At 38.6% G+C, this 21,267-nt stretch overlaps 1 protein-coding gene across 1 annotated transcript in view; it reads right to left on the minus strand.

The window, feature by feature from the left end:
* Positions 1–21,267, minus strand: part of kcnh7b (potassium channel, voltage gated eag related subfamily H, member 7b) — a 33,946-nt gene that overhangs the window by 6,743 nt on the left and 5,936 nt on the right. Inside the window, exons 3-10 of the mRNA XM_078262792.1 lie at positions 14,924–15,083; positions 10,462–10,883; positions 9,004–9,215; positions 6,859–7,284; positions 3,239–3,638; positions 2,554–2,753; positions 2,360–2,362; positions 1,000–1,252 (exon numbers count right to left, since the gene is read on the minus strand). Of these exons, the coding sequence (XP_078118918.1) occupies positions 1,000–1,252; positions 2,360–2,362; positions 2,554–2,753; positions 3,239–3,638; positions 6,859–7,284; positions 9,004–9,215; positions 10,462–10,883; positions 14,924–15,083 (2,076 nt within the window). The remainder of the gene's footprint in view (positions 1–999; positions 1,253–2,359; positions 2,363–2,553; positions 2,754–3,238; positions 3,639–6,858; positions 7,285–9,003; positions 9,216–10,461; positions 10,884–14,923; positions 15,084–21,267) is intronic.

Below are 21,267 nucleotides of genomic sequence, written 5' to 3' on the forward strand. Positions count from 1 at the left end.
CAGCAGGCACACCTTGCCATTCTTGTCAAAATGTGTGAACACAGTGCGGTTTAGCTGCTGCAATAACCTTACAATTATCCACGTTTAAAGGACTCACAATTATAACAGTTAATTCTTCGATGTGCACACAAGTCAGGCTGAGCCTCCTCATAAATATTACTCTGTTAAAATAGTGTGTGTCCAGTGGGAAACTGCACTGTCTATCCTTTCCTGAGCTTATGACAGCAGCATCTCCACATATTTGAAAAAAGCATCCTGGGCAGAGTAGGAGGTTAGCTCAATCAATAATTCAAATATTTCAATCAATCAGAACAAACTACATAATTAATACCCTTCACAAAAAGCCAAAGGAGGAAACCCCCATGTGCATTAAAGGGACTTAAAGTGCATTTTCTAGCAATTTTCTGAAATCCTGAAAAGCATACCTTGCATTATTTAATGCAAAAATGTGAACACAGACATTATATATCCCCAATCTGTTCAATACAACCATATGAATATATTCACATGTGGGTATTAGTGTGATATTGTTGTAAGTAGAGCTCTTTGACTATAATCAAAAAGCTAAATCTTAGCATATTGATAGCACTGACATTAGATTTACGTATGCAAACTGAGGTCAGAATAATAGGACTTTGAACCACCATTTCCTTTTTCAACAGGTTTGATGCTGACATTCAACACAATGTCAGCTGGCAGATCTTCAATACAACAGGGAGGTGACTTTTACAGTTATTTACACCTCTCGGTGATATGTGGACGTGGATGTGGATTTTGAGAACAACAGAGACTGCCACTACTTTCATGATACTGATGATGGGCACTGGCAAAAGGTCAAACAAAAAACAATCTATCTAGGCTCAAAGGAGATAAATAAATCCCCCTATAACATTTTCAGCTTTCATAGAACATACATAACAATCTCTTAATAATTTTGTAGCCACTACCCAGTGTTGCTCATTATCATACTTCACATAATCAACAAGGGATTGTATTTACCCAGGATGGCTACCACAATGTCATCTTTAAGGACCTCAATAGAGCCGCGGGACAGAAAGTAGAGAGCGGTAAGCACATCACCACTGTGGACCAGAGTGTCTCCAGGAGGGGCATGAGTGGTTTTGAAGTGCATGGCCAAGGCCCTCAGGCAGCCTTTGGAGGCTCCTTGGAATGCTTTGCAGTTTTGAAGAAGACTCTTGTTGAGGTGAAGGCATATATCTGCCTGCAGGCACTCAGGAAAACCTTTTAACACCTGTGATGCAGAGAAAATCCGTGAGAAAAATTCACAGAATATTGAGTTTGATATACTCAAAGAGATCGTTTCTGCGAGCCGGTGGAAAGCTGTGAGCAGCAAATGTGTTAAAATGAATATACTCAGAGAAGTTGTACTTAAGCTTGACAATAGCACAGAGATGAGGACAGAGTGATAGACCTATCATTGTATTCAGATACATCACATCTTTAGCATATCTGAAGAAGAAAGTCAAATGTAATATGACACTATGGTGTATTTTAATCAAGACACATTCATATAAATTATATCAAGATGTAAAAATTCCTGATTTTGTGGGATTTTTTTTATAGCAAACGTAAAAATAACTGCCACCTGGATTTATGTAACCGCCCCCTGAGCTAAACACACAATGCCTTCTCAGTTTTGGCTTTGTCTCTTTCTTTTTATATAATATCGGAGTGGGGAGAACGTGTATTGTGTGAGAGGCCACCAATTATTTATCCGAAATCCACTCATTTGTAGGAGCCATGGATTAAATCCAGACTTTTGATGTATGCATCCACTTTAAAGAAAAGAACTGGCTGCATGCATTTTTATTTGCTTGTTAAAGTAAAAAACAGACTTCCCTGACCAGTAACCATGTTTAATAATCACAATGTTTATACTTAATCCCACACCTTTAAAGGGTGTATAACATATATGATGGATGAGGAGCTAATTTAAAACCTTGCACACAATATCAAATTTAGGACGATTAAAATATACCATATCTACCTGAACATAAAAGTAATAAATAAGCAGAACATTAACACATTTCTGGTGACGAGTAGGTTTGTTGACTGCAAAAGGATGTTATTGATTAAAGTATTGCAAATAAAAATTTCGAATGGAATTGAAACGAGACAAGATGCCATTTTCAGCACATGCTACTACACATTACACTCACATATTTTGCTCTAAAATGAGATGTATTTGCTTTGAGATATGAAACTATGCTGTAATACTTAGATGAATTCACACAAATCATGCATAAGTGATGGAAATGTCTAATATTGACACTATCAGAATAATGGGGTTGCTATTTTAAACAGTGCTATGAAAATGACAAGAAATAAAAACATGTACCTCCTGCTCTTACCAATGTAGAGATGTTAATCCAGATGAAAAGCAGACAAGAGAAAGAAAGCTCTTTTTAGAATCTTGCATACATAGCATTTCTACGATCATGCAATTACATTCATTTATGACAGTTCATTTATGCTATGGGTATGATATCCAGTTACAGTAACAGGTAGATGTGGTGATCCTTTTTTATTTACCGTGTTCATATCAATGCCGTTAGTGTAGGCCCAGGAGTGTTGGAAGTACTCTTCCAGCCTCTGCCTCAGCGGGTTGGGAATCTGGTGAAAGCGTATGAACTCCTTGACCCGTAACATTTGAGCATGATATCGGGCCGTGCTCGAGTACAACCTCTGGATGATGGCAGAGACGTTTCCAAAAATACTGGCATACATGAGGGCTGAAATACAAACAATGATGAAGAGGTGAGTTGCATTCTACAGACTGTTTTGCATGTGTATTGCATTTGCCCACAGAGAGACACACTGTTAACTTGATTGAAGGTGAACAATTGCTGACATGAACACAGACAATCCGTCTAGTCAAGTCCAATCAAGTCAATTTTTATTTATATAGCTCAATTTCACAAATCCCTAATTTGCCTCAGGGGGCTTCACAATCTGTACAACATACAACACCCTCTATCCTCATACTCTGGATTCTGGTAAAGAAAAACTCCCCTAAACTCCCCCTGAAAAAATTTAAGAAACCTCAGGATGAGCAAGAGAGGAGGGATCCCTCTCCCAGGACAGACAGACATGCAATAGATAGTCTAGGATCTGATCAAAATAAGTGTATGCCTTAATCCACTTCAGGTGCTGCACTAGATAAATGCAGAATTAAGTTTTGCTAAAATAAAAATAAAAAAGACCAAAACATACTCACAGCCAATCAACATGACACAGATGGAAAAGATCTTCTCTGAGTTGGTGTTTGGGGAAACATTTCCAAAGCCCACGCTGGTCAGACTGCTGAAGGTGAAGTAAAGTGCTGTCACATACTTGTCCTTGATAGAGGGACCAGAGCTTGGGTCACTGTAGTTGTATCTCTTTCCTATGGACACGCCCAGATTGTCTAGCCAGCCAATCTTGTGCTCCAAGTAGGGTTTCTCCACATTGCCAATGGCATACCATATACAGGCTAGCCAGTGGGCAATGAGGGCAAAGATGCACATGAGCAGCATGAGGACTGCAGCACCATACTCAGAGTAGCGGTCCAGCTTCCTGGCTACACGCACCAATCGCAGGAGCCTAGCTGTCTTCAACAGGCCAATCAGAGTGGTGGTCTAAACAAAATGTACAGTAGGGTATTTCATTAGTAAGTTTGAGTAGTAGAATACTTTTGCAGTATTATAATACAATAGCATGTATCTTATTTCAGTATAGGACATTTCATTTATCATGCAATTCTCTCATCAAGAAACAATCGTATTTGTTGCACATCTTCCACAGCTGTGTACTCTGACGTGTTCTCTTTGTTAACAACAAATCTAAAGCGGTGACAAGAGTTAATTCACAAACTGTGGTAACAAGTTTCCACAACAGTGAAAAAAGACAAAGACTCCATTGTGGCAACTCCCTACAGCTCTTTGGTCAAAGGCAAATGAACACAGACGTGAAGACACCTGCAGCACACAAATAAATCCTCATTTATTCAACACCGAACAGGCAGTAACACTCATTCAGTGGCTTCCTGGGAGTTTGTTGCTGCTTTCGTGTCACCAAGAAAGATTTTAGCAACACTAACCATCATTCCCATTGGCAAGGTGATTTATTTACCTGACAATTACTGAATTACCTTTAAATTAAGTTAATGTCTGAACACTCTCCTTCCTAACCACTCAGTTGATATTGCATTAAATCTTTATTTTCTTAAGACAAATGAAGAACAAAATCTATCTAACATTTTCCTCATTCTGTTTCTTTATTATGAAGTTTAAGTTGTTTAAACAACAGTTCCACTATTTTTGAATCTAGACATTATTAAGCATTGGCATTTAATATAGTGTAATATTGTATTTAAAGTCATGTGGGAGAGTTGTTTAGGCCTTCAAAATATCATATACAGCTGTCTTTAAATTATCTTTCAAAAATGTACCAGCAACCATTTTTGTTCTGCTTTATTGCTCTGTTGGTTACAATTGTGCAATAAGCAGGAATTTGATGATTTGCAACCTCTTTTTCAGTATAACATATGGGATATCTGACTATACTGCAAGCTTTCTGCTTTTGAAAAGAGATTCATCATGTTTTTTGAGGGCCTAAATTATTGCCTGTTGTGTGTAAGCCATGTTTTGGGACAACCTCCCCTGTCTTAAGTTAAGCATTTAGATTTGACATTAGAGGTTTGGATCCAATCTTGTACGTATAATCCTATTGACATTTTTATCATTCAACTATGACCACAAACTTTCCCAAGTGGTTTGAATGGCCAGATTGGCAGCATTACTGTCCGACCCCAAAACAATGATGTTATGCCCAGTACAGTTATGTATGGATCAATTTACCTAATGTACTGTAAAGTTGTTATAGCTCAGCAAGTAGTAGCCATCTTTGGTGGCTATTTTAAGTAATTTGACTACCTTAACAACTTCCTATTGCTTTGACTTCGGCACAACTTTTATGAGTTGAATGGGTTTGAAAAATACTACATTATGTAAAATGGAGAATTGACCAGTATTCTTTGCTAATGTTACGTGTTTGACATCTAAGGGCATTTACTCCGTTTTCTCTGGTGGTTGTTTTAAAACACAAAGGTCTTAGGTTTGAGTCCACTGTTTGACTAAAGCCTTTCTGTGTAGGATTTACATATTGGAAACTCTAAGATGCCCATCAGTGTGTTGGTATGTTAGGCCTAAATTTAAATTTAAAGGCCCTCACTGCCATTAATTGGCGGTACATGAACACATAATTGCAGAGTTAACTGATCATAATATAATCCTGTTTCAATGCTGGGTTAACAAAAATATCACTCTATCAATTTCACAACACCAGAAAAAAACGAATTAAAAAGCCTTAACATGAAATATTACAAACAAAATATTCAATTTGGCCTTTAAAATCCCTTATGGGTTAAACCAACAGGCACACTACATGTATACTCTACAATCGAATGAAAGTTCAATTAAGTACCTGAACAAGCAATTACATAACACAGCTGCACAGCACTACAACCCCACTTCCTTCTCTCTCTCTCTCTCTCTCTCTCTCTCTCTCTCTCTCTCTCTCTCTCTCTTTCCATGTTCCTCTCTAACGGGAACAACATTTAGGAGGTTCAAGTTGGGACAAAGCACTCAACTTATTTTTCACCGTATTCACAGTGAAACAGCTTAAAATAAATCTGTTGTTTTTCTGTTTCTACTAGTTATTATTATTAACAAAACACTGCATGATGCCAATTTTGGATTATGCCTCTCACATTATGTTCAATCTTCTGGGAAGACTAAGTTGTTTTGAAAGCAACTATTTCAAATATTTTCTCTGCTCCGATCATAAGGTTTACTTAAGCTCTTGTAGGTTAAAACCGTCTCGTTATGCTGCGAAATTAAATGAGCCTTGTGAAAACCATCTGCCACTGTTACAGTTGCTTTTATTTTCTGAATGAGAATGCAGTTAAGCAGGACTTCACGTGTCTGAATATTAGAAACACCAAGCTGGTAAGCTATACATTTAAACAATGTGTCAGCATGTTATCACAGTATATGACAGTATTTACAGACCTGAACGTTTTACCCTTCACTTGTTTTTTAAATTGAAAATCAAGTTATTAGTGTAAAAGTCATGGTTTGCTATATAATATATTATATAATTAATATATATTATAAAATAATATATTATTTATGGTCAAAATATAACATGTTTTACTTGCAACTTATTGTACAAATTTGCCAGGACTGTTTTGTGATTTACAAACATCAATTTTCTTTTTGGTTTGTTGTCATTCACTGAACTGACTCAGCAGCAGCGCTGGAACAGATGATTATGGTGTATAATCAGGAGCTTTTCTGGTGTAATGGAGTGCCTACAAAGCACGATAAAGCAATGAAGTGGATCCAGAACCTGAGGGTACATATCCTACCAAATAACAAGCCAGCAGGCCTGGCAGCCAGCCTACCAATGGCCATCTCACATCTGCATGTAAGCTGTGCACACAGCCCCGTTGGCCTGCTCCTCACATAAATGCATCATTGATTGCCATTTGGTAAGCCATTAATCCGTGTAAATGGATTCTAGAATCAGGACCATTCAAAAAAAAGAGGAAAAAAGAGAGAAAAAAAAAAAAGTATGAAAAAACATGCAATTTAAAGTAATCCTTTTTAGAGCCGAGACAGAAAGATTCAGGCTTTAAGTAGGGGCCCAGGGGCACAAGTCTGGACTTAGTAAATGGATAACAGTGCAAGCATGGCCATTGCATGGTTGATGTGCAGCAAAGCTCTCTGGAAGCAACAAAAAAAAAAAAAAAATATATATATATATATATATATATATGCATTAGAGAGAACATACCTCATCTGATCCTGAGCCAAAGATAAGAAGGTCAAAGGGGATTGCCGCCACCATGTCTATAAGGAACCAGCCTTTAAAGTAATGGATTGCAATCTTAGCTGGATCGCTGACCACCTCCTCGTTCAGGTTTACGTAAGTGGTCCTGAAGTTTATGAGGATGTCGATGATGAACATGATGTCCACCATTAAATCCACTACATTAAGAGGGCTGCAGGAGTATCCGCATTCACGCCTCTTCTGCTCCTCTGTGTCATTGAGAAGAAAAGCAGCAGAGTAGGGAGTGAGGATTGCAGTGTAGATGACCAGCAGCAGGATCAGCCAGTCCCACACAGCTTTGAAGGGGCTGTAGTGGAGAATGGTGAACTTGTCAATGCGCGCTGTCTGGAGTTTGTACTCTGGTAGCACATCAGCTCCGAGTGACAGGACCTGGAGGATTAAGAAAGTAAGGCAAACCACCTGATTACACCTCCACTTTGATTTTAAGTCAGAAAATGTCACTTAATTTCAACATGGATCAATATCTTAGTTGAATAGGATCCCTGAAAACCTAATTTTCTGTCACCTGTCTAAATTGATGCTGATAGTGTTTCTCTTTGTTGATTATCCATCTGACAATTTGATCAAAGACACCTTCAGGTATTTCATTCTTATGATAATTATTGCTGAACCTCAGCAGGTAATTGAGCCAACTCACAGACTTCCAAGGACTGATTTGACAGCAACTGTGACACACAAATGTAAGTGCTCTGCAGTCAAACAGTATTAGGTAAAGGCAGCCACTCTAGTATGACAGGTAGATTGCCTATGTCCTGGCACCATGAATAATGTGACTTCCACTGACTTGTTCCACATGAGTACTCTTGGTAAAAACTGTAACTACTTTACTGTAAAGTCGATAAAGTGGAAAAAACCTGTACATAAATTTGTGCTGATAGCTATTTTTATACATCTATTTTGGTAAACAAACATTTGTTTTAATTTCCTCATGAGAATGAACTCTGACTCAATGATAAATTATGCAGTGTGCCCAAGCCCTCCCGTGTTTTTGGCTTAATAAGCAGTGACAAACAATGCCCTTTTATGGCAGAAAATAGTAAGGATGAGGGCGGCGGATCTCTCTATTCATTACAGCACACACTCCCCTATCTTCAACACATGAATTATAGAGTTCCCCATGCTAGCAGTAAGAATGTAGATGCAATGTTCACATCTCAGCGGTGTCTCCAAACTCCAAACTAAAGTCAGCAGGCAGGAAGAGCGTTTAATCCTGCTGATGTTTTTTCTTCATTTATGAATGAGTAAGCTGTTGAAAGATGTTTCAATATAAGGTTTCTGGGCCTGTCTTGTGCTTGGCCGTTGCTAAGGAAGTATAAGCAGTATTGCTTTTCTGTTGTAGTGTGACCTACACACTGTTTTCATTGCTACTAATACAAAATAATAGGTCAGAATGAACAAAGTTAAGTCATGCAAAAAGTACTGTATAGGCCTATGTATTTTGGCTTTCTATTGAATGTAATCAGATGAAACATAGGAACATAGAAACACAAAATTGCAGTGGATGCCTGCCTGCACTCTTAGCTGTCCTTGGCAAGCTTGCATCAGCTGTGCTACTGGTCTTGTCAACGGGGAATTGTGCCACAACATAGCCGCTGTTTCAGTCATATGACAGGAAGTTTTTCTTTATATTATCCTAACTTTCTCTGTAATTAGGAATGCCCAGTTACTCTTCCTTCTTGTCCTTAATGTATCTGCTCCACTGTTGACCTGGGTAGGCAGTAGACAGTCATTTGTTACCTCGGTGAACCATGGGATCACCAGCTACTTTTTATTTTCGCCTGCCAGCAAGAAATCTCACTGGCAGGCTGTAACATTTGCTGTGTACCATACCACGCTATCCCACAACCCACCTTGGAGGTCCCCCAACCAATGACTACAGTCAGTGCAATTACACATACATAAACACTTTGCCAGTTTCCCACCCACAAACATCACCAGTTGTGTTCTTTAAAATACAGAATCAAGGATTATTGAGAATTAAACCTCAGGTCTCAGGTCTTGAGATGAGAGATGAGATGGTGGCTGAAAATGTTGCCTATGGTTGAGAAGATAATGCAGTGTCAAAGAAAGTGGAGCTTCCTGACTCACCTGTGTGACTTTTTCTGTGACATTGTGTGTTCTGTCTTTGACCTTTGGTGCTATGATGGTCGTGTCGGATGTTGGCGGAGAATGAGTCTTCTTATCAGTCCCCTCAGAGAAGGTGAGTGCAATCAGAGGGATCCTGCTGATGGTGCTATACTTGTTGATGTTAGAATCAGAGGTAGAGCCAAGCAGGCTGGACTTCACGTGATTAAAAGGACCTGGTGGTTTAGAACAAATCACAACAGAAACATTAATAACCTTGGTAAACATATATTTCAAATTTGTACATTGATAAGAGTTGAAATGTTTCAGTAACAACCCAAGTTGTTACACACTGATGGCTTTGAAAATTAAAGTAAGTATGCTCACTTGATTTAGTGAACAGAGCTTAAGCATTACAATTAATACTTTAGTGAAATAAGGATATCAGTTTTTGGTTTTCCAGATGTACAGTAGCAGCCTACCATATTTACACAGTACCTTAGACTAATCTATTCTGGCATCGGTGGATAGTGTAGGGGCTACAGGGAATGTTTAGCTACCTTCTCTGCAAAAGGGAAATGCAAGAAATGTAAGAATAAGGTTGGTACCAAGAACTATACTTGGCTGTGAATTAAAGCCAATTACATATTTAGAGGAACTGGTGTTTCATTAGGAAATAAAAGCTTTTAAGTTTAACACATTCTGAAAAGCAAAGTTAACAAACTGTGCTTCTGCTTTCATCACAGGTTACGCATACATCAATGCACATGTGTTAACAGTTATGGTGGACTCGAGAAAGCGCCTCTAAAAATCATTTCACAGGTACTTTCAAATGTGGCATCAGAGCGCTCTTGAATACAGAGTGTTTCTGTAATATAACACAATGTTGGTACATGGCCAGCTATGCAATTGTTTAGGCTTTTTCCCACAGATACTGTATACCTTATGGCTTTGCGCAGCTTGGAACAATTGCTAGTCAGCAGAGCTACTACAATGTCACGTAAGACAAGCATACACTAATGCATACTAATCTTAAACCAATGCTTTGATTGGCACATGATGAGAGCGGATATGAGGCTTATATGATAACATTATATTATTTTATAGATCGCTGAATCATTTCACATAATTAAGTGCAGTCAGTCCACTCAACGCAAAAGTGGATCTGTGAAGAGCATTTATGCTGATTGCCTTGCTTGAACCAATACAGCACTGAGCAATGAAATCATGGGCAGAAATACATGATTACCTTGGACATTTTCTAAAGCATTTTGTTGACAGAACAAATAAAAAAAGACACATTTTAATAAACCTATAGTATATACATTTAAGAAAAGATGATATAGGTAAAGTTAATTAAACAAAAAAAATCTCTTTTGTGTCTCTTAAATATCACTTTTGAAAACCAATTCTGTAATTGGTGCGCTGTACACTAATCACAGATTGGAGCTGTAAGCTTTACTTACATACTGTAGTACATACCTTCACTGGTTTGACCATCCCTGAATATGCTTTTGGAATTGGAGCTGTAGGCCTCAATTTCATGGACAGATGAGGCTCGCCTCATGCTGTTGACGCTGCCTCTGGGGAAGGTGTTTGACAGAGCAGATGAGGACTGGTGGGGCTCTGTCTGGTACAGGTTCTCCCAGAGGAGTTTAGGGGATGAATGGTCAAGTGGTTCAGGGCCAACATTAGCCTGAGGAGAGTGGTGGTTGGAGCCTATAAGGCCATGCGTGTCATTGGTCTCAATGGGACTGCAAATGCTCTTGGTGGGTGACGGTAAGCTCTGCAGGGCCACCTCATTCTCTTTGGGCGGGTCCACCATCACAGCATCTGGGTCCTCTTGCGGAAGAGATTGCTTGGTATTCATTAGGCTCAAAGCAGCCTGGCGGAAGCGAAAGAATCTACTGCTCCCTAAAAAGTGAAAAAGAAATATTAGAAAGTTTTTAGTGTTCAGCACTTCAACACATAATGAACAATGAAAGTGATGACTGGATAAGAGGTTTATTCTGCCGAAAACATATTAGGAAAAATGGAAACTGAAATAAAAAGGCATGCAAGTCAGAACTAATAAAATACTATAGTATCTATCACAGACTATAGTAAATCACAGACCCATTTTCAGCATTTGCAAAGCTCATGACAGTGGAACCAGAGAACCACACTCCTTTCCCTGACTATATGATAATGTATTATTATATATATATATAATTTAAAGGTTTGGTTTGTCAGCTTCCCCTATCATCGACAACAGTAAAAAGTACATGAAGGCCCAATGTCGAGAATAGCAGGTGCTAAAACATTTTTGCCTATAAATAATGAAATGAACAAATTTTGTGTGCAGGGTACAGGCCTCCATGTACTTTTTTCAAATCTATCTTTTATAAGATGTCCATACTGTATCTGTCTCCAGACAAACAAGGGATAGAATTTCTGTAATTTCTGAATGACTTTTTATAACTGAAGCTTCACATCTTTTAATTAACAAAACAATGTTTAGCAGAAAGTTCTATATTTTAGTGTTAAACATTTGCAGTGTTAGAAGATCAGTGCACTAAACTATGACATTTTAGACAAATCAAGACATTTGGTTTTGCCATTTTGCAACACATCTCCTTTCAGTGCCCAATGAACATGGGAAGGAGCAGATTGCACAATTTATTTAGTATGCCTCATTAGTTTGAGAAAGGTACATAATTTTCAGAAGGGACACAGTAGCAAATGTTAATAATCTCTTGGGAAAGGTTTGGCTCATTAACAACAGAGAGGGTGAAAGTGAACCCTGCCTCACACGTGAGGCACCCATCCCTCAGCAGCCTCCTTACACAACGTCATTGCAATCTGTTTCCATTCCCTGGCCAAATGTGCTGATGTTACAACTATAGCAGCTTACAATAGAGATATGAGACTCAACAAAATTCCTGGAGAGGAACCTAATCACATCCTGAGCTGGCAGGAGATATGGACAACCTTCCTGTCTCTTCTCTGCAGGGAGACTGTCATTAATGCACTTGAGTGTTAACACATTTTACTATAAAGTAAAATTAAGTCTAGCTCATATCAATCTCATATGATGCAGTTTGTTGTTGTAAGTGGCTTAAGTAAATCTTCCTTGTTATGCAATGTAAATCACTGTAGGACCAATGATCACAACCGAGCCCTTCTATAATGACATCATCACCAGCACATACACAGTATTATTGGAGAACGACTAAGAGGAAAGGTTTATTTTTAGGCACACTAGGGGCGTGGCTCTAGGGATGGCAATGGCGGTCTGTTGGTGTGTCAGATAGTACAGTAAGATATCTCTGTACCATATACTTTTGAAAGGATTGTCTTTAAATTTTGTGCATGTGTTCATGTTCCCCAAAGAATGAAGCCTACTGACTTTGAGGGTCCCCAGACTTTTTGCATAGCGTTTGCATAAAGCTTTACCGAAAAAGCTAATTAGCAGCTTACAGTGCTGTCATGACATCTCCTCTGAGGTGGTTTCAAACTAATTCACACATGAATTCATGGGACTATGATGACTCACACATTACTGCAGTGCGATCTTAACATGTGACTCTTAAATGTGAATCATCCAAAGAGGTTTACCTAATTGGGACTTCCCACTAGTGAGTAGACTAATTTAATCTCTCGGTTCAGTGACAAAATGTCTTAAAAAATAAGACTGCAACTTGCCTGTGATTTAGTACTTCTAAATACCCTATTACCTGGATGACTGAGAATGTCTCACAAGGGGGGCTGATTTCTCCTAATACTGAAAGAGATATGTCAACCTGTCCTTCCCTAAATGTATGTTTATTTTTTGTAACTGGGACAGTTTGCAGCTGAGTGTGAAGGACGTGAATAAGCATCTCCAAGTCCATTGCACTTTTCTGGAAAACAGGGAATGGTGCCCTTTGAGCGAGTTTAAAGCTTCAAATGAAGGAGTTGAAGTAGCTTGATGTCTTGTTCACAAGTGAGGGAAAAATGGAGCGTAAGGAATCTTATCTTATCTTATACATCTAACAGGACGATCAACTGACATTAGCAATGATGGTCTTTTGTGGTGAAAACCTGAACTGAGCCTGAAGGCGAAGATCATGATTTATCAGGTGATTTATGTTCCAGCCCTCAGCTATGCACATGAGCTGTGGGCATTACTCAAGGCACTTAGATTGTGGATACAAGCCCCCAACATGACTTTGCTTCACAGGATGTCTCCCTTAGGGATAAGGATGAAGGGCTTGAACATCTGAGTGGGCCCTTATATTGAAAGAAACTGGCACAGCCACTATTTTGAAAGTTCATAAATTCTAATGTTGTTGATTGAACAAAAGAAATAAGTCTCTGTGCACCTAATAGTGAATCTTTCTGCTGAGTAATTTGTAAGTATTGTCTCTGGCTTTGGGCCTTGAAGTCATGTTGAAGTTGCTGAATGGTGTGTTCTAGATGGCAGCTCAGGGAAAGAGGGATTACTCTCTTCCAGGCTCAATATTGGGCTAGTTGACACCTGCAGGCTTATTGCCTTCTGTCAACAGCAGATCATAATTAGCTCCCCAATGTCCAAAAATCACATTTGATAGGCTGTAAAATGTATGGCTAGACTATGTGGGGATGTTCTTCCTGATCATTGCAGGTAAAAAAAAAAACTGTATTACCATGAATAGGTCCTGCCATTGTGCTAAAAAGGCCTGACAACAGGACAAAAGGACTTTCTTCGCCATATGGTCTGAATGCTGTTATATTTTTCATACACATCTGAAGAAATCCTGAATATGTGGTGTGGAAATAAAAAAAGACAATGTGTGCACATTATATACTGTAGTCTGATAGCATGCAGCTTCATTACAAAACCCCATTTAAGTCAAACCCAGTGTAGCGTAAAATTACACTTTTATGCCCTGGTGTTATCTAAAGGCTTCTCAAAGACAATAAGATTAAGATAATAAGGTCATACTTTAGGTGTGGTGTGTGCATGTAGTCAAGACTCTTTCTAATCAAAAGTCACATTGTATGTTTATCTGCCCCATCTACCCACAGGTGAACTTGCTGTAGAGCGGTCACAAGCAATCAACTCTGATTAGCAATGTTAGCAACGGGCACAGGCACTCGCTCACACATAGGCATACACACACATGCATGCACGCACACACACTTACATACACGCATACACACAGTAGAGCACAAGCCGAATGCCAGTGCCCTGGAGGAATTCATGCTGAGTGAAGTGGATAGCTGCGCTCCAGTCAGAGAAGAGATGCTGAGTGCCTCCAATCATAGACGAGCTGGACTCAATGACATTTACACCTACTGACACACATCCAAATAAAAAATGAAGGTGCAGTATATGCTGCTCTCCCATGAGACATAACAAAGATAAAACAATTAAGGATTACAATTTTTTCAACAAGATAAGGTTACGTAAGCAGAGCGCTCACTCCCTGCATGCACACAGTGCATTTCAGCATTGTACATGCAAACTGCATTGTACTACAAAACTAAATAATGCATAAGTTTTTTTTTTCCGAATACTGTAATAGAAGCTGGCAACATGTTTGGAGGTTACACTGAGCATCTCAGGGAACTGCATAACGATCTCTAGTGCTTAATTAGTGTCTAACAGATGTAAAGGGCTATTTTTATGAATTATTTCAATTATAGCCATCAACTTATGCAGCACCACTTTTTTAAAGAAATATCTTTTTAGGAATGGTGCCATCTTACAAAATGTGCACAGGTTAAATTTGGAGAAAAAAAAGACGTGGATAATGTATGACATGCAGAATTTTTTAGCTTTGGTCATGAAAGACATTGTTACTTAGAAAATACTGGTATGCCTAAAAGAGAATTTCAAGAATTTCAATTAATAAAAATACCACAACAACAACAACTCTGTAGCAATGCTTTTCAGGTATGTTTATATCATAGCAGGAGGTCATTTGAGTATGTCAAATACTCACTGTGATCTGACTTTGTAGGGGACGTTGGGCTTATCTTCTCTGTGGAGTTGTCACTTTCCTCATCCACGACGTAATCAAAATTTAAGATAAACATCATCACCAAACCCTCCTCATTTTTCACAGGGATTACGTGAATGTTACACTGAAAGTCAGACCCTGAAAGAGAAACAAAATGTCAGTGCCAAAAAGCTGAATCATACATTATTCTTCTGCCTGGCATCTCTAAAAGGGTTAGTATGTTCCAAGATGTCTTTATTCGACCTTAAACTATAGAAAAAATATGCTTAAGGGAAATGTATCTACTATCACAATCATGCAAGTCATTGTAGAGGCTGGTTTCACATGAACGTTGGGAAAACCGAGGAGAAGTTGATCTGATTTAAAGGTCAATGCCTGCATGTCAGAGCAAATGAAATAGGAGAGAGTACGGAAATATGTCAGCCCAGGAGTTGTAAATAGTTGGAAAGTGTATGTGGATGTGTGTGTTCATGTGTGCTGTATGCCCTATATCCAAGTTTTTAAAGCTATAGTGTGTAGTTTCTGTCGCCCCCATAAGGAATTGTAAGTAATGATAACAAAACTGTCGGCGCGTCCACATGATACAAGCCTTCTGTGATCGCACACCGCCTCCACCCCTCCCCCACGCAGTTGCTAGTAGCCAAGGAGGACACGGAGGATTAAAAAAACATGATGGACTCTTCAGAAGAGGTAATTATCTTCACTTGAGTTTCTGCGCGCCGGACGACACAATCTTCTGAACATACAGAGAGAATTGTGTGGAGCTGATGGTCTTAATTAGCTTTGTAGTAACTCATGTGGCAATGGCTTGAATGTAACGGATGTTCATTATTATAAAAAAGTTACACACTAAAGCTTTAATGTATAGCATACATATATGAAAATGACTAAGCTTAGCAGGAGTTGGACACATATGATGCAAGAGCCACAGTATGGTGCAGACAACAGGGTTTAGTAGAATAGATCAAACAGGCAGCACAGATTACAGCCAATTTAGAGGATTGCAGTGTGCTCATAGGAACAATCACTAGAACTGAGCATCGTGTGAGGCAGTGGAGCAAAAAACAATCCATGATCTAAACTTAGTCTTGAGCCCAGAATATCCCAATTTCTCAGCTGAACTGGTTATAGCTGTGTTGGTGGAAGCTTTTGATGCCTAAGGGCACAATTGCCCAGCAATGAAACTTTCTACTCACTGGACCCTAAACAACAACACAATAGCTCCTATACAGCCAGGGTGACGTACAATATCACAGTGACCATCTCTGGTATGGCAGAAAGCTATCTTGAAATGACACATAAGTAAAAAAAAAAAAAACACATTACATATATTTAAAGAGTTTCCATTTTTTAGAAACTATATTAAGTGGTATTTTTCATCTGGCCTACACAATCAAAATGTCTAATACTGTCCCTTTGCCTCTCTATGTCGGTCCTTCTGTCTTTCTGTCTGGCTTGTTGTGTTGCTACGATTCCCAGTCAGAGGACACATACTACAAGTGTTCACTGTAATCTCTGCAGGGCTCACAGACACCCTGCCCGCAGCATTCATTAGCAGTAGACTGGCTGTCTGACTAAATATAACAAGCTCGCTCTGCCTTAACATGCCAGAGTTCTGTTGGAAGGATTTCTGCATCCAAACTCCCAAAAGTGATGCTACATTGTCACCACTGACAATATGATAATGTGGATTTAAGACAATGGAAAATGTCAAAAATGGACAGCGTCTGAGAATACAGGTAAAAATCAATGTTTCAACAGTATCATGGGAATATATATATGGATAATAAGACCAGCGATGTGCACTCCACACCCATCTTGTCTGGTGTCATGGGTGCCTGATTATGTTGTGAAGTAGATGAGCAGTGCTTAGAGAGCTGAGAGTCTATCCCCAGAAAATCCCCTTTTCATAAAAAGCACTTTCCTGCATTTCCCAGAAATCCTTCATCTAATTCTACATTGTCCTTTCGATAGGGAGCATTTTTGGTTTCAACTTTGATCTGTTTGATTGAACACTATGCTCATTTTTCAGAGTGAGTGAGAGAGTTATTCAGTATTGAGCTTGAATTATCTGATAAATCTTGCAGGAATTAAACTCAGTGATAAATCCTTAAAATCGTCCCTCTAAAAATGTGCACTTATTCATGTTATTTTTGGGGCATTTTTCCTTTATTCAAAATTGGACACTTGAGAGGTGACAGGAAATGAGGGGAAGAGAGGAGGGAATGACATGCACCAAAGGTCCCTGGTTGGAATTGAGATTACTTTGGAGCACAGTTCTATCACTAACAGCATGACATATTCACCATATTTTCTGATGTCAGATTTCTACACAGGTGCTGTGTGCTGAGCCCCCTAATTTACACCCTGTACATGACTGCACCCCTGCCCACTCCAGTAACAGCATCATTACATTTGCGGATGACATCACCATAGTGGGGCGCATCTCTAGGAGAGATGAGTCCGCTTATCGGGACGAGGTAGAGTGGCTGTCTATGTGGTGCACGGACAACAACCTGGTCCTTAACACCACCAAAACCAAGAAGCTGATAATAGACTACAAAATTCGTTGTACATGTACAATGACAATAAAGATGATTCTATTCTAACCACATATTATTTGTTTTTCAAGCAAAATGGGGGATGCAAAATGTGCATCCCCAACAACTTGTTGTTGTTAATATATTCAGAAAGGTATATCAAAGTACATTCAGACCTTTCAACTGAGCCACTCAAGATAAGTAAAAAAAAAAGAAAAAGAAAATATATATATATGTCATAGTATATGGTATTGTAAATTTTAAAATGCCATGTTATAAAAAATTATGAAGTGTTTAGCCTTGTGGATTCTAGGTAACACAACAAGACATGAGGTGAGTTGTTTACATGTAGAAATGAAAATTGAGAATGAGATTTCAACATTTCTCCTCATTATGTGGGGAAACAGATGCAGATGTCCCCTTCGCTCCATTGCTCAGGCATGCGAGAACACTTGATCTTAATTTCGCTCTCTGTCAGGGGTTTATTAAACTTTTCTTATTAGAGCAATAACCCGTGCATTGAATATTAATTGCTTAGGCTCACTGAATGCAGCTGTGAGCTTATCAATTAAAGTGTGTTTTGTTAACAGGCAATATAGTGAATATTTATTAGTTAGTTAACAACAGAGATCTAGGGCACATTATATAGAACTATGCTCTGTGCACAGCCAAGATGGTAAATTCAGCAGAAATATTTCTGGGCTGGAGTTTACCTTACCAGATGGGAAAACAATGGTCATGCTTAAAGGCTAAGCCATGGGGGTCCCCTCTCATCTGATCTCCTGCTGAATGTCACCTCTACCAAAAATGGATCAAAGGAAAGCTTCTTTAGAATGGCTATGTTAAATCAGCAGAGACTGGGCAGCTCTAAATTTGATAATATGTTCTTATGACTATATTATTTATGGTTATGTAAAAGTAAGTACATGTATTTGATGACAGTTCTATTATACTGGTAAACAAGAGGAACTTTATGTGAATAAAACACGCACTTTTCTTTCTTCCAGCTAAAATAAGTGGCAGAAAGCTACGTCATCAGAGACACTCATGACCTGAAGAAAGACGGCCTCAGTCATTGATTGGGAACAACTGTGTTATTCATCTTCTTTTAGATTTTTCCAACGAAGGCCAATAGCCTACATATGGTACGATGGTGGGGAAAATGATGTGAACCCAAAGCTTTGATTTAATTTTCTCCCTATTTTTGATTGTGCTCATTTAACTAAATCTGTTTATCCAATAGTAATACTGAGATCCACAGCATTCCATGATGACTTTTGTGTGGTTTCAAAATAGTGTTATTGACATGTATATTAAGGTTTATAATGAGAGCATAAAACAAATGTCATTACCTAACCACCCATAAACCAAACTTTGCATTTCAGGTCAAGCCATAGAATACTATATGTGGATTAAAAGAGATAGGAAAATCCAATTTTCTAGATCTGTGATGCTACCCCCTGTTGTTGACTGACTAATTGCCCTGGCAGACATAATTTCTCAGCTGAAGCGACATGATAAACAAAACTGTCAGACAGCTTTATGAGAAGCTATGGTCTTTTTTCAGATTCATTGGGACATAATATTGGATTTGTAATTTGACCTATAATATTGGATTTGTAATTTGGCCTATTTACAAGTTGTTGGGATATTAATGTGCACAACACTTTGTCGCTAGAGATGCACCGATTGACCGGAATTGTCCGATTGCAGGTCAGTCTGACATATGCCGGTTTTATGCCGGTCAAATGCACTCGGGCGTCGCATGATAAACATCGCGCAACATCAGCATCGCATGTGCACACGCACCGCCGCTCCATCAGCTGTTTATGAAATGTCATAAAGTCGTAATAATACACGGCTCTGCAGAGCCGTTTGCTCTTCTGATCTCAGGCGAGCGGTCAGCCGCTCTCTCTCTCTCTCCCCTCTGAGGCTGAACAACTGGAACCAGAAAACCGCACTCACAGCTACAGTTTATTGGAAAATAGCATTGGCAAAGACACTGACTTTGATGAATTTACTGCTTATCAGACCGCAGATGATCGTTAACGTTGGCAAACGCTGCGGTGACGGTCCCTGTCTCTGATGCCCCGCTGCAGGAGACTGTGTGTATTCCTCCAACACGCTGTATTAACGTTACTGTTTTAAAATGCTTTCCAGGTTAGTGGGGATGTATACCGCTCCAAACTAACATTAAAAACGTAGTAATCTTCCCTCAGCGTTTAGTTTTGTTGCTAAACTGTGTGTAAAATGAGCGGTGACGTTAAATCATCTGTTTCAGGTAACAGAACTCTAGAGTACCATCTATTTGCTGGATTGTTCCGAGTTTTTTTTTTTTTGATTCAACTTTATTGTCATTGTGCAGAGTACAAAGACAGCGAAATGCAGTGAATTTCCCACACCAGGAGTAATTTATATAGTTCTGTTTTATAGCGATAGATTATCTGTTCAAAAAATGCTAAATGTTCTATGCAAAATGTAAAATGTTCTATTAAAGAAAAGATAGAAAATAAGTATTTGTGTGTGCTGTAAGGTGGTTAGAAAGTATGAAATCGGAATCGGCCAAAATCGGTATCAGCAGTCAAACTCAATGAAAAATCGGAAATCGGAATCGGTCTAGAAAGTTGTAATCGGTGCATCTCTATTTGTCGCACATATGGGAAAGCCTCAGGAAAATAAGTTTCCTGAAAAAACAAAAACAATACTGAATAACAGTTGAAAATCAGATAATGCATTCTGACATTCCAATTGTAAGAGAAGCTGTTCATATTGTATAACAACAAAATGTACTGGAGATATAAACTATCAACAGGGAATACACTTACTGTTTCATCATCACTGTATGTTATATTTTCTTCAAAAAAACTTCTTCACTTTGACAATGCATATTGATTATTGATTATATTGGGGCTCTTCTAGGAAATAAGTAAACAAAACATAGTTGTCATTAAGAGACGTGTGACGTGTTTCTTGTGTTTTGTCCATGTGTTGTCTTAAGCTGCATAGCTTTTAACTCTCTCTCCACTGTACCATAGCATTCCTCTCTGCTATATATTTACAATTGAACTTCTGACACTGGTAAATATAAATACAAATAAGCTGTAGTGTACAGTACATGAGCTGCTGAAAACAGCTGACCATTTGGGTTTCGGGCTATCCGACCTTCCCATTCTTCTGCAACACTCAACTCAGCACAACATAATACCATCTTAACATGGCCATAGCTGCTATACATGGTTAACATCATTGACAGTAGAGCAGATTTTACAAGTGAGTGTCCATTAATTACCTGACTTTTGCGTAGCCAAGAAATGTTATTTACACCTGTTTGAATGAATGGACAGTGTATTAAGACTAGCTCCCTTTTCATGATGGAAATTTCATTACTGTAGATTCTATTTCCATCATCAATTATTAAAACATTGCTGCTTAGGCAAGTGATCTTTTAGAAACTCTTACAATAATGACTCACAGGTCAAACAGAGTTGTGATAAAACTGTAAGATGTCTTACAGATACATACATATATACAGTAGTATTTGTTATATTTATGTAGTAGTACGAGTAGCACTATACATTTTTTTAAATCTTTTTCAAAAAGAGAAGCTATTTCTTATTTGGGCCCTGCTATTCGATCGATGTATTGAGGCTTCATATTAATCTGCTTTAGGGAGAAACACGAGTAATATTGTTGAGCGCTGATTTTTGTTTTTGTATCTTTCTACAGATGTAATATCCACAACTGGGGCTTTTAAACAGTACAGCCCCAGACTACTGCCTGGT

This window comes from Sander vitreus, chromosome 11, assembly GCF_031162955.1.
Source record: "Sander vitreus isolate 19-12246 chromosome 11, sanVit1, whole genome shotgun sequence".
NCBI lineage: Eukaryota > Metazoa > Chordata > Actinopteri > Perciformes > Percidae > Sander > Sander vitreus.